The 15,428-nt window shown below is 44.3% G+C and overlaps 1 protein-coding gene across 4 annotated transcripts in view; it reads left to right on the top strand.

Moving 5' to 3' along the window:
* PDZRN3 (PDZ domain containing ring finger 3) overlaps window positions 1–5,882 on the top strand; it is a 289,552-nt gene extending 283,670 nt beyond the window's left edge. For all 4 annotated transcript variants that reach the window (XM_073644772.1, XM_073644771.1, XM_073644770.1 and 1 more), the window contains one exon: window positions 930–5,882. In XM_073644772.1, the coding sequence (XP_073500873.1) occupies window positions 930–2,468 (1,539 nt within the window). In that variant the 3' untranslated portion in view covers window positions 2,469–5,882. The remainder of the gene's footprint in view (window positions 1–929) is intronic.
* The last annotated feature ends 9,546 nt before the right edge of the window (window positions 5,883–15,428 follow it).

The raw sequence follows: 15,428 nt of genomic DNA, 5'->3' as shown, positions 1-15,428 counted from the left end.
CTATAGGCCAAGTCTGGTATTGCAGATGAAGGGGTTGATGAAACATGACTGATGTCTTCCAAAAAAAAATACAAACGCCTGTTTACAGATAACATTTGATATTACAGTTGAACCCCATTTAAAGGGGATGTCCAGGATTGATAAAGCATTACTGTATTCTTTCAGAAACAGCGCCATCCATGTCTACAGGTTGCATGTGGTATTACGCCATCAGTCTATTCACTTCAATGAAGCTGAACTGCAATATCACACACAACCTGTAGGGAGGGTGGTTTTTTAAAAAAAATCAGCCATCTTTTTAGTATTCTGGACAGCCCCCTTAAAAGAATTAAAGTGTTAATTGATGTCATAATGTGACTAAGGTTCACATCCGGCCCAAATAGCGTAGTAGCAAGTTGAAGAGTTGCACGACCATTGCATCTAGTAGCCTAAAAACAGGCGTTTTATTATGATTTTGTAAAGTCTCCTTCCATTTTGCGCATACAGCTCCTATGCAGTCTTATGTGTCTCCAAGGTTAGGCACTGCTAATAAAACCCGGTGGGGGAAAAAAGAGACTGAGATGCAATACCAGATGTGGCCTGTGGACAAGAGAGGCGCTGTTTTTGCAGAAAAAAAGGGGATTATCTCATAAACTGTAACCGGAAAAGCTTAAATTATGGCTACAGTCTGAGTTTCCCTTAATGCAAGTGCCGTGTAGCCATATTCACACTTAAAGCAGATTTCTAAGATTTGACCAGCAGCAGAGTACATTCATCCTCTACAATATTTTTGGTATTCCGTTAATAATAATATTATTATGGAATTGTTTTTTAGGGAATTGTCTAATTTTCTGCCATGTGGTTTGTTTTTACAAGTGCGTTGAGAGCATAATTCTAACATTATTTAGCCAAATTTTTCAAAACTAATATTTTTTTTTTGGTATTTTCAGAAAAAACTTGAAGAAGATGGAGGAACCACGGACACGGCAACAATTTTATCCAACCAGATCGAGAAAGACAGCGGCGTGGGGCGCACGGACGAAAGCACTCGCAACGATGAGAGCTCAGAGCAGGATGATCACACCACATCATCCAATATGCTCGGCAGTCAGAAAAAACTCATGTACAGTCAGGACACTTTGGGCAGCGGAGACATGCAGTTCAGCAACGAGTCCTTCATCTCCGCAGATTGCACAGACGCCGACTTCTTGGGCATCCCCATGGACGAGTGCGAAAGATTCCGAGAGCTGCTCGAACTCAAGTGCCAGGTGCAAAGCTCCAACCAACGAAGTAGATATTACCAAACCAGCACCATTGACACCAACCGGAGCGACCAAGAGAGTGTAGACCGTGAACTGGAGATGTTGAATGAAGAGTTGCACAGCATCGAGCTCGAGTGTCTGAACATTGTACGGGCGCACAAGATGCAACAGCTAAAAGACCAATACCGAGAGTCTTGGATGTTACACAATAGCGGCTTCCGGAATTACAACACTAGTATTGACGTCCGCCGACATGAACTTTCCGATATCACCGAACTGCCAGAAAAGTCTGATAAGGACAGCTCAAGTGCCTACAACACCGGGGAAAGCTGTCGGAGCACCCCGCTAACTTTAGAAATCTCCCCCGACAACTCATTGCGTAGGACGGCCGACGCTGCCAACTGCCCAAGTGTCGAAGGGGCAGCGGGTAGTGCCATTTACAGTGCAACCCAGAAGAACTTAAGATCAAGCGGGGAAAGTCGAGAATCGAGCCCAGCCAGGCACCTCCAACCGGCCAAGGACTCTGACTCGAGCAAATCCACAGAAGTCAAAGACAAAAAAGTCAACGAGATTGGCAAAAGCCTCTCGGAAAAGCAGTCAAGCTCATTTTCTCCGCAGTACAGGCACTCGCCTTATAAACATGCCCACATCCCTGCCCACGCGCAGCACTATCAAAGCTACATGCAGTTGATCCAACAGAAATCGGCGGTAGAGTACGCCCAGAGCCAGATGAGTTTGGTGAGCATGTGTAAAGACCTGCAGAGTACGGCAGAACCCAGGATGGAATGGAAAGTGAAGGTGCGGAGCGACGGGACGCGTTACATCACGAAACGACCCGTCCGGGACAAGTTGTTGAGAGAGCGCGCCATAAAGATCAAGGAAGAGAGGAGCGGTATGACGACGGACGACGACGCCATCAGCGAAATGAAAATGGGACGTTATTGGAGCAAGGAAGAACGGAAGCAACATCTCCGCAAAGCCTCGGAGCAAAGGAAAAGAAGAGAGTTCATGATGCAAAGTAGGCTGGAGTGTCTGAAGGAGAAACAGACCACCGACGACACCAAAGAGGTCAGCATCATCGACCTCAGCCACAAAAAGATGATGAAGAAGCGCAACAAAAAGATTTTTGACAACTGGATGACAATACAAGAACTGTTAACCCACGGGGCGAGGTCTCCAGATGGGACGAGGGTCTACAACTCCCTGCTGTCAGTCACAACTGTATAAATTGTCTAGATGAATGTTTTTGTACATAACAAACTACCACTGTGGTAGAATTCCCCGCCTCGTTCAATGTGGCAGATATGTTCTTGTTTTGTAAATAATGGATAATTACAGTCACTGTTAATAGTTGTTTTTTTTTTCATCTTTTTTATGAAATTTTACAATCTAATGTATATAACCGGTACAACACTCTGTCATTAAAGTGTAGCTCCGCCTTTGATAAACAAGGTAAAACCGTACATCTTTACAATATATTTTTTATCAGCGTGTTTACTTTTTTCACATATTTTTTAGTCTAGTTAATTTGATGGTGCTACATGGAAACAAAAACAAGTAGGTCAGAAGCTGATAATGGATCTGATTATGGGATTAGTCTCTACTTAGTACCTTGAGTACACAAGGGTGCATTGAATCAGCTGTGCTTAATAACCCATAAGAGTGTTGGTTTATTGGGGTATTTGGATGTACTAGAAGGGGTGCTCACTTAGTATCTCTGTCTACTTGGCAGAGTGCATTGTCTCCTGGTCTGAAGGACTCAGTCTAGACACCTGGTACTTGAAATTTTCCAGGCAATATCAGGTGCTTTTTCCCATCGGGCAGTCTTCATTATAAAAAGGAAGAGGCATGATGATCCAAACTGCTACTTTCTCAAACATTCAAATTAATAATGTAGATCGTCTTGGGTACAATTGAATTTGGCGCTAGAACAGGGGTGCACAACATATTCTGTTTCCGGAGTCAGGTCACATTTGACTGTTCCCAAGTGCTGCAATAAAACTTAGAGGGCAGTTTGCATCTAATATTTTTATGATACAACACCTGTATATGCCATAAATATCTGATTATTGGGAACTTCTTTTCTGCTGAGACTCCTACATAACCGGTAGACCCACCATAACTATACCATCCACACAGTGCCCCACTATGTATGACTCTACCATCCACACTGTGACCCACCATAACTCTACCATTCACACAGTGCCCTACCATGACTCTACTATCCACACAGTGCCCCACCTTGACTCTACCATTCACACAGTGCCCCATCATGGCTCTGCCATCCACACAGTGCCCCATCATGGCTCTGCCATCCACACAGTGCCCCATCATGGCTCTGCCATCCACACAGTGCCCCATCATGGCTCTGCCATCTACACAGTGTTCCACCATGACTCTACCATCCACACAGTGTTCCACCATGGCTCTGCCATCTACACAGTGTTCCACCATGGCTCTGCCTTCCACACAGTGTTCCACCATGGCTCTGCCTTCCACACAGTGTTCCACCATGGCTCTGCCATCCACACAGTGTTCCACCATGGCTCTGCCATCCACACAGTGTTCCACCATGGCTCTGCCATCCACACAGTGCCCCACCATGACTCTGCCATCCACACTGTTTTACCATGGCTCTGCCATCCACACAGTGCCCCACCATGACTCTGCCATCCACACAGAGTTCCACCATGGCTTTGCCATCCACACAGTGACCCACCATAACTCTACCATCCACACAGTGCCCTACCATGACTCTACTATCCACACAGTGCCCCACCTTGACTCTACCATCCACACAGTGCCCCACCATGGCTCTGCCATCCACACAGTGCCCCATCATGGCTCTGCCATCTACACAGTGCCCTACCATGACTCTGCCATCCACATAGTGTTCCACCATGACTCTACCATCCACACAGTGTTCCACCATGACTCTACCATCCACACAGTGTTTTACCATGGCTTTGCCATCCACACAGTGCCCCACCATGACTCTGCCATCCACACAGTGTTCTACCACGGCTCTGCCATCCACACAGTGCCCCACCATGGCTCTGCCATCCACACAGTGTGCCACCATGGCTCTGCCATCCACACAGTGTGCCACCATGGCTCTGCCATCCACACAGTGTGCCACCATGGCTCTGCCATCCACACAGTGTGCGACCATGGCTCTGCCATCCACACAGTGTTCCACCATGGCTCTGCCATCCACATAGTGCCCCACCATGACTCTGCCATACACACAGTGCCCCAAAATAACTCTGCCATTCATCCAATTCTCAAGTGAGGGGGTGACGGAACCTTTGAGTGTCTCTTATCATTGTAGTTATGTAAGTCATGGAAACAGCCGGCGAAGTACTGCATGCACAGCCTCCATAACTCTACCATCCACACAGTGTTCCACCATGGCTCTGCCATCCACACAGTGTTCCACCATGGCTCTGCCATCCACACAGTGCTCCACCATGGCTCTGCCATCCACACAGTGTTCCACCATGACTCTGCCTTCCACACAGTGTTCCACCATGGCTCTGCCATCCACACAGTGTTCCACCATGGCTCTGCCATCCACACAGTGTTCCACCATGACTCTGCCATCCACACAGTGCCCCACCATGACTCTGCCATACACACAGTGCCCCAAAATAACTCTGCCATTCATCCAATTCTCAAGTGAGGGAGTGATGGAACCTTTGAGTGTCTCTTATCATTGTAGTTATGTAAGTCATGGAAACAGCCGGCGAAGTACTGCATGCACAGCCTCCATAATTCTGCCATCCACACAGTGTCCCACCATGACTCTACCATCCACACAGTGCCCCACCATAACTCTACAATCCACCTAGTGCCCCACCATAACTCTGCCATCCACACAGTGTTCCACCATGACTCTGCCATCCACACAATGCCCCAAAATAACTCTGCCATTCATCCAATTCTCACGTGAGGGGGTGATGGAACCTTTGAGTGTCTCTTATCATTGTAGTTATGTAAGTCATGGAAACAGCCGGCGAAGTACTGCATGCACAGCCTCCATAACTCTGCCATCCACACAGTGTTCCACCATGACTCTACCATCCACACAGTGTTCCACCATGGCTCTGCCATCCACACAGTGTTCCACCATGGCTCTGCCTTCCACACAGTGTTCCACCATGGCTCTGCCTTCCACACAGTGTTCCACCATGGCTCTGCCATCCACACAGTGTTCCACCATGGCTCTGCCCTCCACACTGTGTCCCACCATGGCTCTGCCGTCCACACTGTGTCCCACCATGGCTCTGCCATCCACATTGTGTCCCACCATGGCTCTGCCATCCACACTGTGTCCCACCATGGCTCTGCCATCCACACTGTGTCCCACCATGGCTCTGCCATCCACACTGTGTCCCACCATGGCTCTGCCATCCACACTGTGTCCCACCATGGCTCTGCCATCCACACTGTGTCCCACCATGGCTGTGCCATCCACACTGTGTCCCACCATAACTCTACCATCCACACAGTGCCCTACCATGACTCTACTATCCACACAGTGCCCCACCATGGCTCTGCCATCTACACTGTGTCCCACCATGACTCTGCCATCCACACTGTGTCCCACTATGACTCTGCCATGCACACAGTGTCCCCCACCATGACTCTGCCATGCGCACAGTGTCCCCCACCATGACTCTACCATCCACACAGTGTTCCACCGTGACTCTACCATCCACACAGTGTTCCACCATGACTCGGCCATCCACAGTGTTTCGCCATGACTCTACCATCCACACAGTGTCCCACCATGACTCTACCATCCACACAGTGTCCCACCATGACTCTGCCATCGACAGTGTTCCACCATGACTCTACCATCCACAGTGTTCCACCATGACTCTGCCATCCACAGTGTTCCACCATGACTCTGCCATCCACAGTGTTCCACCATGACTCTGCCATCCACAGTGTTCCACCATGACTCTGCCATCCACAGTGTTCCACCATGACTCTGCCATCTGAACAGTAGCCCACTATATCTATATTAGACAGAGTTCTCCACCATAACTGTGCCTGACACAAAGTGCCCTGCCATAAGTGATATTCATACAGAACTCCACCATAACTGTACTACCTACCCAGTGCCCCACCATAACTGTGGCACTTAAAGTGTTCCACTATAAATGTATGTCACACAGTACCCCACCATAGCTGTGCCAGCGACACAATGTCACACCATAGCTACCAGCCACACATTCACAACCATATCTATACCAAGCATACAGTATTCTACGCTACAGCATTCTCCATCAGAACTGTACCAGTCGCACAGAACCCCGCCATAGCTTTACCAGCCATATAATTACCCACTTACTGGCAGCTATATAGTGCAAAATACTTACATGTCTCGCTCCTCTCTGACATGGAAAATACATGTGAGCAGCCAGCAGACAATCACATAGAGAGCTGCATCGGTCCACTGGGCCACAGGTTGTGCACCCTTGCTCTGGAGCATTGAGCTCCAATCCTCAATGCCCCCTAACAGGCCGTGCTTTCAGGATTTCCTTAGTATTGCACAGGTGATGGACTAGAAAGGCACCAGACATTGCCACAGGTTCTGTCTATAGGATATCCACAATTCATGACCTGTTGGGGTACCTTGAGGATTGGAGAATCACTGCTTTAGAGGTTATTATAAGATGTAAATGAACTACTGCTTATTCATAACCATTCACCCTTGTGTACTCAGAGTATTGAGAAGAAGCACATAACAGTTCCATATTTAGCAACTAGTATGTTTGTTGATGGCTTCCACACATCAACACAGTGCAGAGCAAGCAAAAAATAAAAAATGGGTGAAAAAAGAGAAAACTAATATAAATTAAAGGTGGTGTTTTACTTTAATGATAATCAATGGTTGAATTGAAGCTGGATCCAGATCTGGCTTGGCAGGATTTCTTTATATACCAAGTGCATATTGTCTATGACATTGTTATTAAACCCGTGATTGCCAAATAATCCTTTATTACAAATGTAATACATTTTAACCTTTACTCGTAATAAACACAAGCTTTTTCTTGCCTGAAGACACAGACGCAACTGCCAATATAAAATTGATATTTTATCAAAACTGTATTTTGTGATATTACTTTGCTGTTGTGTTTTATATAGCCGACCTTTATTTATCCATATCTATCTACCATGACAGGAAGGATATCTCTTGTACAATGTAAGCCAGCAGTCTACCGGAGACCCAAGAATTTTATGTGTCGATTCTTATCAAGAATGAGATTTTATAAGAAATGTTCTTGTTATTTTGCCTCGTTCTTGACCATTCACAAGGACAAGATGCATTGTGTCATTTTTTTTTTTCTTCAGGATTTGTTTGTACTGAAATAAAAAAATGTAATTTCATAAAATCGCAGATGGTTGCAAACAAGGCATTGTAAGGAAATAAATTATTGTTTTGTATCCACTAAACTCTGAAATTGTTTAATTTTTTCTTTTTAGCTTTGTTTCCGGAGGGAAACTGAAAATTGTCTGGGCTTTTGTCTAGCAATAGTCAGTGAATGCATTCAGTGACAGCAGAGCCGATCTTCATGCTCTTTGTCAATGTGGGATTCTATGGGGCGCTTTTTGTACCCCTTATGGTGCCAGAAGACATAAGTCAAATTTGAGTTAAACTGACTGTATTTTTTTATATGATTATAGAGTTTTCTTAAAAGAGTGGGAAAAAGTTATTTGAGCTGCCCAAATTTTTCCTTAAATGGGGTTTCTTGATTGATTTTGTTGTCTACCCTTCCCAATTCCCAAAAGAAGAGATTATTCAAGGCACTTACTATTAACAAAAAGTGGCATTATTTTTGCTGGGGGGCAGATAACCTGTCACATGGAACAGGAATATATGACATTTTGCATCCTATTTTCTGTCTGCATGGAATGGAACTTCATCAGGAACATCCCTTGCAGGGAACTGGCTCATTTCTTTAGATGGGAGGTATTAAGACTGGAGAGAGGGACCCCAAAAAGGGGTTACACCTTTTCAAGGGTGGAGTGTACAAAGCTGACTGGCTCTGCACAGTTGCATCATGGGTAATGTATAGAAACTCACCCAAACTGGAAATGGCTATTGCTAACATTCGTGCATGCAGACAAAAAGCAGGTAAGGGTGAAAAAAAATAGTTTTAAGGGTATAAAAATAACTTTTAAACAGTTTTAATACTTTTATATACAAGCCCATTAACAGCTGTTACAAATTTTGCCCTAAGGGGCACTAAAGGCAGCAAAGGTTTGTTTACATTAGAAGCGGGGAGCTGCCCTTCGCTCTCACCTCTCGTTACATAATTCCTCTATTACTGTGAAAAGTTTTCCCTAATTATAAGGAGCAGCGAAGAGAAGAAACTCATTTTACAGTCACTTTCCTTCCTGCAGAAATAATCTTGCATGGTACGTGGTGCCCAAGAATAAGCACAAAAGAATTAAATTCTACCCTGATGATTGTACTGGAGGCCGATCCTAATAGAAAAAAGTAAAAATCAATTTACACTATGGATTTATTAGCTCATTTGTCGATCACCTCTCTAATGTACAGTCATTTTTAATTGGTCCATTAGTGTGCATTGTAGCGGGTGTTTTTGTAAGTTTTTTTTTTCCATAGTCAGTCTTTATAGACCAAGGTTGTGTCTGATATGCCATGTTGTGTTAAGTTGTAGACAAATCTGGCAACCTAGGGATGAGCGGACATGTGGAAGTTCGGGTTCTGGTACCCGACCTTTAGTCCAAATTTTGGTTCAGGTACCAGAACTGTACCCGAACTTGAACCAGAACCCAAACACCATTGAAAACAATGGAGACCCGAACTTTTGGATGTGGAAAAAAAAATTCTCGCTCTTTCTCTTGGACTTACCCCGGAACTTCAAACTTTTCAACGAACTTCTGGGAGAAGTCAGTGTTCAGTGTTTGGCACAGGACACTCACTGTCCGGTATGAATCCCCAACATTTAAGTTCGGGTTCGCTCATCTCTACTGGCAACGAGTGTTCAACTTATAGCAGCACTGCAGGAAAATGAAGCTTTACATGGTGCCTATAGCAATCATGGCACTGTCTACATAATATATGGAAGTGTTCGGTCCTCCAGGCAGAAAAGCTCACTTTGTAGCTACTGCAAAGTGTCGTAAATGACCAGAGATATGGGCCTTTTTATTTTGTTCTACTTTTTATTTTCTTTACAAGGGGGTGTTGCTCACAGGGTAATAATGAGGCAAGTCTAAAGACATGCCCCTGAGGATCCTGTGAGCCACACCCCCAGGTCAAAAGGGGCCATTTTTGCACTTATTTTATTCCTACTGCTCTCTTGAGTATTATTATTTTTTTTCTTTTTTAAATCCACCATACAATTCCAGAAATATTGACCTTTTTATTTAGAGCTAATATTTATGGTAATTTCCAATGGGTTGGTGCTCACAGAGCAAGAAGAAATTAAAAGGACGGCGGCTGTCAAAACCCGGCTGCAGGCCCAAGCACTGGGGTCCCTGGGAATCCGCCCCGGGGCTGGAGAAAATGTAATTGTGAGCCATAAATGGCCCGCGGGCCTGAGGTTCCCCAACCCTGTGCTATACTATTAGTTCTGATACTATCAAATCAAGTCACAATGCTACAAAAGTCACAAAGTCATGATAGACGGATGGATGGATCGACAGATAGATAAATGATGGATGGATCGACAGATAGATAGATGACAGATGGATGGATCGACAGATACATGTATAATAGATGCTCAGATATTCTTAACTAGAGATGTAAATGGCTACATGTAGGACTATTAAAAGTGAATAATTATCCTGTAATATGTATATTATTTCCAGACAATTAAAGGCCTATTACTGCATAATTGTCCGTTACAAATATATTTTTGCAGTTAATTTTGCGCAGCATGACGCCGGTTGGGGGATGCACGCTGTATTATTAATGTATGTCCCTTTAAAACGAAATCCTCGATCTCTCAGAAATGTAAACAGCAGCGGGGGGCCCCGGGCCGGAGATAACTTAGTTTGTGTTTAGTAAATTAAAACAAAAATATGGTGCACATTACAGATCCTCAATAAGACGAGGCAACGCCACGTATCCCCCCAGGATTTCTGGATGAACGCGGAATTATATTATAAGGAGTGAAAGAATGTAAATTTGCAAAATTTCATTATTTTCTCGTGGCCGTTACAAACAGGAGACCAAATAATTCTTATCTAAATTACCTAAATCCTCAAACTTTTTTGCAGCAAATTGAAATCACATGGTCTTGGGTAGAGAAAAGGTTACTCCCATCATGCCTCAGAATTAGCGTCATACCTTACATAGAGGTATTTCTAAAGGGCCCTCCTTGATGAGAGCGAGGCCTGCAATGATCAGCTTCTGCCCCTTATCTTCACATCGTTTATTAAGTAAAATCATAGAATTCTGTTTCACTAGGCGGAGCTCACAGCAGTAGTGTTTGAGAGGTCCTCATTTAAAGAGGACCTGTCCCCAAATCAAAAGTCCCCAGATTTTGCTCTTGTTTATTCCCGCTGCTCCCCTGAGTTTGCCATTTTTTTATTTTTTAAAATCCGCCATACGGTTCCAGAGATATTGGCCTTTTGATCCAGTGCTAATTTTTATGGTCTTTACCTAGGGGGCAGAGCTAACAGGGGAATTATGCAGATTTTCCTAAGGACACGCCCTGGAGGACCCTGTGAGCCACGCTCCCTTAGTCAAGAACATATAAATTTGCATAAAATAAAAAGGCCCATATCTCTGGAACCGTACCGATTTAAGAAAAGAAAAAAGCGACATATTCAGAAGAGCAGCACGAATAAAATAAGCGCATAACCTGGAAAATTATGACCTGGTTACAGGCCCTATTTAAAGAAAAAAAATCACCAGAAGAAAAAAACAATGAGGTCAATAGTAATGGTGCAATATGTTAAATATTTATTGATCAAGAGTGAGTGTACAGGGGTGGGAACAACAAAAAAAGAAAGCGAGCGCATAATCCGGGTGACAAATAAATATGGGGGTTTAAATAGATGGAATTGTAATTGGATAATCCAATTATATAAATAAATGGCTGTAAGGTGTCAAAATCCATATACAATTACAGACATAAATAACACGGTAATTGAAGTATGTAAAAAGAGACAAGAAGAGGTTATAGTAGAAGTGAACAGACACGATATCAAAAGAGTTAAGTTGTAGGTAAGTAAAAGTGGTTATTAATAACTCACCAATGGGTAAGTATATATAGTATATATAGACTCAAGATAAAGTGCTGCAGTGCAAAAAGGTGTATCTGTGCGGAAATGACAAACAGGTGTATCAGAGTATATGTATCAATGCCTGTTTGGATCACCAAGTTTATGGTGCCTAGATATCCGACAAAACCAGTCTCTACTGCATGTTTTTGTTATGCTGTTCATATAAGTATATAAAACTGGTAGATATATGGGGTGTACCTGTATGGGAGCCAGCCAGATTGCCACCAGGATGCACCCACCCTGACGCGCGTTTCGGCATCAGCCTTCGTGAGGGATTTCGGCATCAGCCCCTAAAGAAGGCTGATGCCGAAACGCGCAATAAATATTTAACGTATTGCACCATTACTATTGACCTCTTGTCCCTTTTTTTTTCTTCTGGTGATTTATGCATCTTTGGTCACTATTGAATGTAATCCCGCACATGCACCCTAAAAACAATGAAGACTTCTCTCTATATATATCAACATATATATTGAGATTTGCATATGTATTGTATTACTTTTGAAGTGTTTCTTAATCCTATTTAAAGAAAGTCACAGTTCAGACACCTAATAACTAACATTTTCTTTCTCAGGTCATTGTTGACTTCTCAGAGTACTTTAGACAAGTGTTGCTTTCACATAAACCTCAAGACAATGTTAACTTCTTGAACCATAGCGCTTTATGCAACTGACCAATAACTCAACTTCAGCTCTATACATAAGCTACAGTCCATACACAATGAAGGAGCCATTACTGCTTTAGCCCCACTTTTATGTAACCTGTCCTATCACAAGCTATCACATCCATATACCACAAAGGGTAGCCACCCTCCTACTGCATACAGTCAGGGGGTGCTACACCCAGGTTGTAGGGGGTTAATTTCGTTACTTCATTTTGTGTTGGAGTAGTGTGCAGGAGTAATAGTGAAGGTATGCCTTATAGATATAGACCCAGGTTATGTAAAGCCCGCATTCCTGCCACTCGGGGTCAGTTGCAGAGGGCACAAGCAGCAGGTTGGAGCTCCGTATGCTTACTAGCCTGGGACTTGAAAGTGAGGGTCTTGTACATTAGTCCACGTTACATCTTGAATGGTTGAATACCTCTGTGGTTATCACAGGCAGAGGAATCTTGGACCACCCGTAAGGAGTAGAAAAGAAAATCTGAGAGAGCCGTCCTCCGTAGCAAATGAGAGCCACGAAAATTTAGAGAACTGCCATGAAGTCAGAGCTCCAAGGAAGGATAAAGAGAACCTGACACTTGAGACCATTTGAAATGTGTTTCCAAAAGTGCAGAGAATGACTGCGACTTGAAGAACTGATGAGCAGAAAGGCCAAGCAAGTCAACACCCACGAGGGGCCATACTATGAGTGAAGAAGTGCAGGAGATGAAGACAAAAGGTGAAAGTGAGAAAGAGAATTGCCTAATAGTGCAAGTAGCATGTGGGCCATAACTGGAAGAGGAGAAGAGCTGTCCTATTTGTGGAAGTGGTCCTGTAAGGAGAGGCCCAAGAATCTGGAACAAGAGACTGTGTTGTGGAACCGTAAAAAAGGCATTGTAACGTCAAAGTAACTGCACCTCGTGAATAGTAAAGTAGCCACTGTCTAAGAGACTGTGCCTTGTTGTGCTTCCAAAGTATCTTTCTACATTGTATAAACTGCTCCGGCCTCTCAGTCCACAAAACTCTCCAGCAAACCAGCCCATACCGTCGGCACTGCCCCATTGGATAGGTCCTCGGCCATATTAATCTACAAGGCCTCTCCGAGGGTCACACAAGGACCATCTGCACCCTGTTGGTGCCAAAACTGTCCTTAGCAGTGCCGCTGGATACCATGGCCGGTCAGTCTGGCAAGCAGCCACAAAGAGCTGCAATAATGACATTATGTTTCTTGGAAAATAATGCCAAAAATAATAAGACTGCTTTAAGTGAAGACCCCATAGGGCCGGGGTTGAGGGGATGTTATATTACTTACATTCATTTATCAACCATAATTGCCGATGGCCTGATGGTGGGGCTGGCAGGGTCGTGCCAGTTTGCACTGCAAGCTTAGCCTATCAGGTAAGACTTAGACCCCCATCAATCTGATATTAATGGCTTATCCCTTGCATTATAGTCTTGAAAATCCCTTCAAATCCCACCAAGCAACCCTTTTCCCACAACTTTTTTAAATATTTTTAAATCCTCCATACGGTTCCAGAGATGTAGACCTTTTTATCTAGTCATAATTTTTACGGTCTTTGCCAAGGGGGTAGAGCAAACAGAGGATTTATACGGAGTATCCTAAGGACACACCCTAGAAGATTTCCATGTTTTTGGGCCATGACATGTCCCGTGACCCTGATACTGGACTGCAGCGCCTCCACATTATGGTCCGGACTGAATAGTCTCCTTACCCAGGACATAGACCTTCTCTCCTCTGCTTGGACAGGCAGCACGATCCCAGTCCCTGTTGAGCCGTAGACTGTAACGTGCACAGGCAATCTCAGTAATGCGATCAGAAATGCTATATTAATAGCCGTAACTGACCATGGAAATGAGATACATCCTCCAATTTTCCCGCCATGTAAATTCCCTCCAGTGAAATAGCGCAATAGCACGGTACTAAACAGCAGACAGTCTGCCGATGGACTGATATCCATTACTAAATGTATGCAAAAATATGCCATATAAATAGAAAATGGCCATCTCCCCCGGTGCATCGAATGCACGATAAACATGTTTGGATATGAAATAATTGCAATGAGGCTATCAATATAACAAATGATGCCGGCCGTTGCCTGCAGGAGAAGCCGTGCATGTTCTCTGCCCATTTTAGCTTGTTAATCCTCTAGTGTTGTGGATAAAATAACCAGATTAGAGGTTCACTAATCTCCCCGAAATACCCAGGAGAGCCTCTAATAACACAAACAGGATTATGTCTTGTGCTGCTGCTGACTCCAGCCAGGCACTTACAAAGCAAACAGATGCGCGGTGTGATTAGTGCATCCTCCTTGCATCCCCTTGTGCGCTGCTTACGCTCATCCTTACAGGAATCGTAGGGAATGGTTGCAGTTTATTATACGGCCACTTTAATAAACCTGTTCTGTCCCACATCATTTACGGGTATTGTAGAAGTCGCTGCAAAATATAATATGAATTCCGGAACTTGGTCATTTCTGCATAGACTATCCTGAGTGCTCAGTGCCAGGAAGGTGCCAACAAGCCACAGTGCTTTGGCCCAGGAATTTAGAAGCAGAGCTAAGGCATTCAATCCTACACTTCCTGCGAAGAAGGATGTAAACAGCACCCTAATCAAACCCTAGCTATACCCTATCCTATGCCATATATTATACTCACACGTGCCAACTTTTTACATTGATTTGGCGCTCTAATGGCACAGTTTTCACTGGCGCTCACATTCTCTTTTCGAAGTCTTGGCTTTGCTTCACACCCCTGGGCTCCATCTAGAGGTAGATAATCCTGGCATCATCCATAGGAAGGCTTCCCAGAAAAAGATGGCTTCCAAGAGGTTTTTGGAGGCTTTAGTGGCTCCAGGAGTCGGGGTGGTCTCCTCTTCTTTTTCTGGGAGCCTCGTGGGTGTCTTCGGTAGATTTGGCAAGTATGATTGTACTTGCACCTCCTAAATTGGCAGAATGGTCTTTGGACCCATTTAGGCACCAGAACTGGGTGTGATTGCTACCTCTGTGCCGCACATAGCTATGCTACTTGTGACAACACAGCGTCTAATCTTAACTAGCCAGACATTTAGATTTATTAAGCCAGGAGAAATGCACTATTATCTTTGTGTTGACCTTTGAATGTATGTGTTTCTTCGGCTTTTGGGACGATGAGGTCACCTGGCCCCATGGATATGTTGTTTGGGGTTGCCAGGTGAGACCCTCCGGTTGCCTGGAACCCATGGAAACATTCAGAGAAGCCAGATTGGGACCAGCCGG

The sequence above is a fragment of the Phyllobates terribilis genome, unplaced genomic scaffold, assembly GCF_046119375.1.
Source record: "Phyllobates terribilis strain yellow unplaced genomic scaffold, ASM4611937v1 Scaffold_8__6_contigs__length_399053987, whole genome shotgun sequence".
Taxonomy (NCBI): domain Eukaryota; kingdom Metazoa; phylum Chordata; class Amphibia; order Anura; family Dendrobatidae; genus Phyllobates; species Phyllobates terribilis.
The sequence above is the reverse complement of the archived record's forward strand: the minus strand, read 5'-3'. Positions and strand labels throughout refer to the sequence as shown.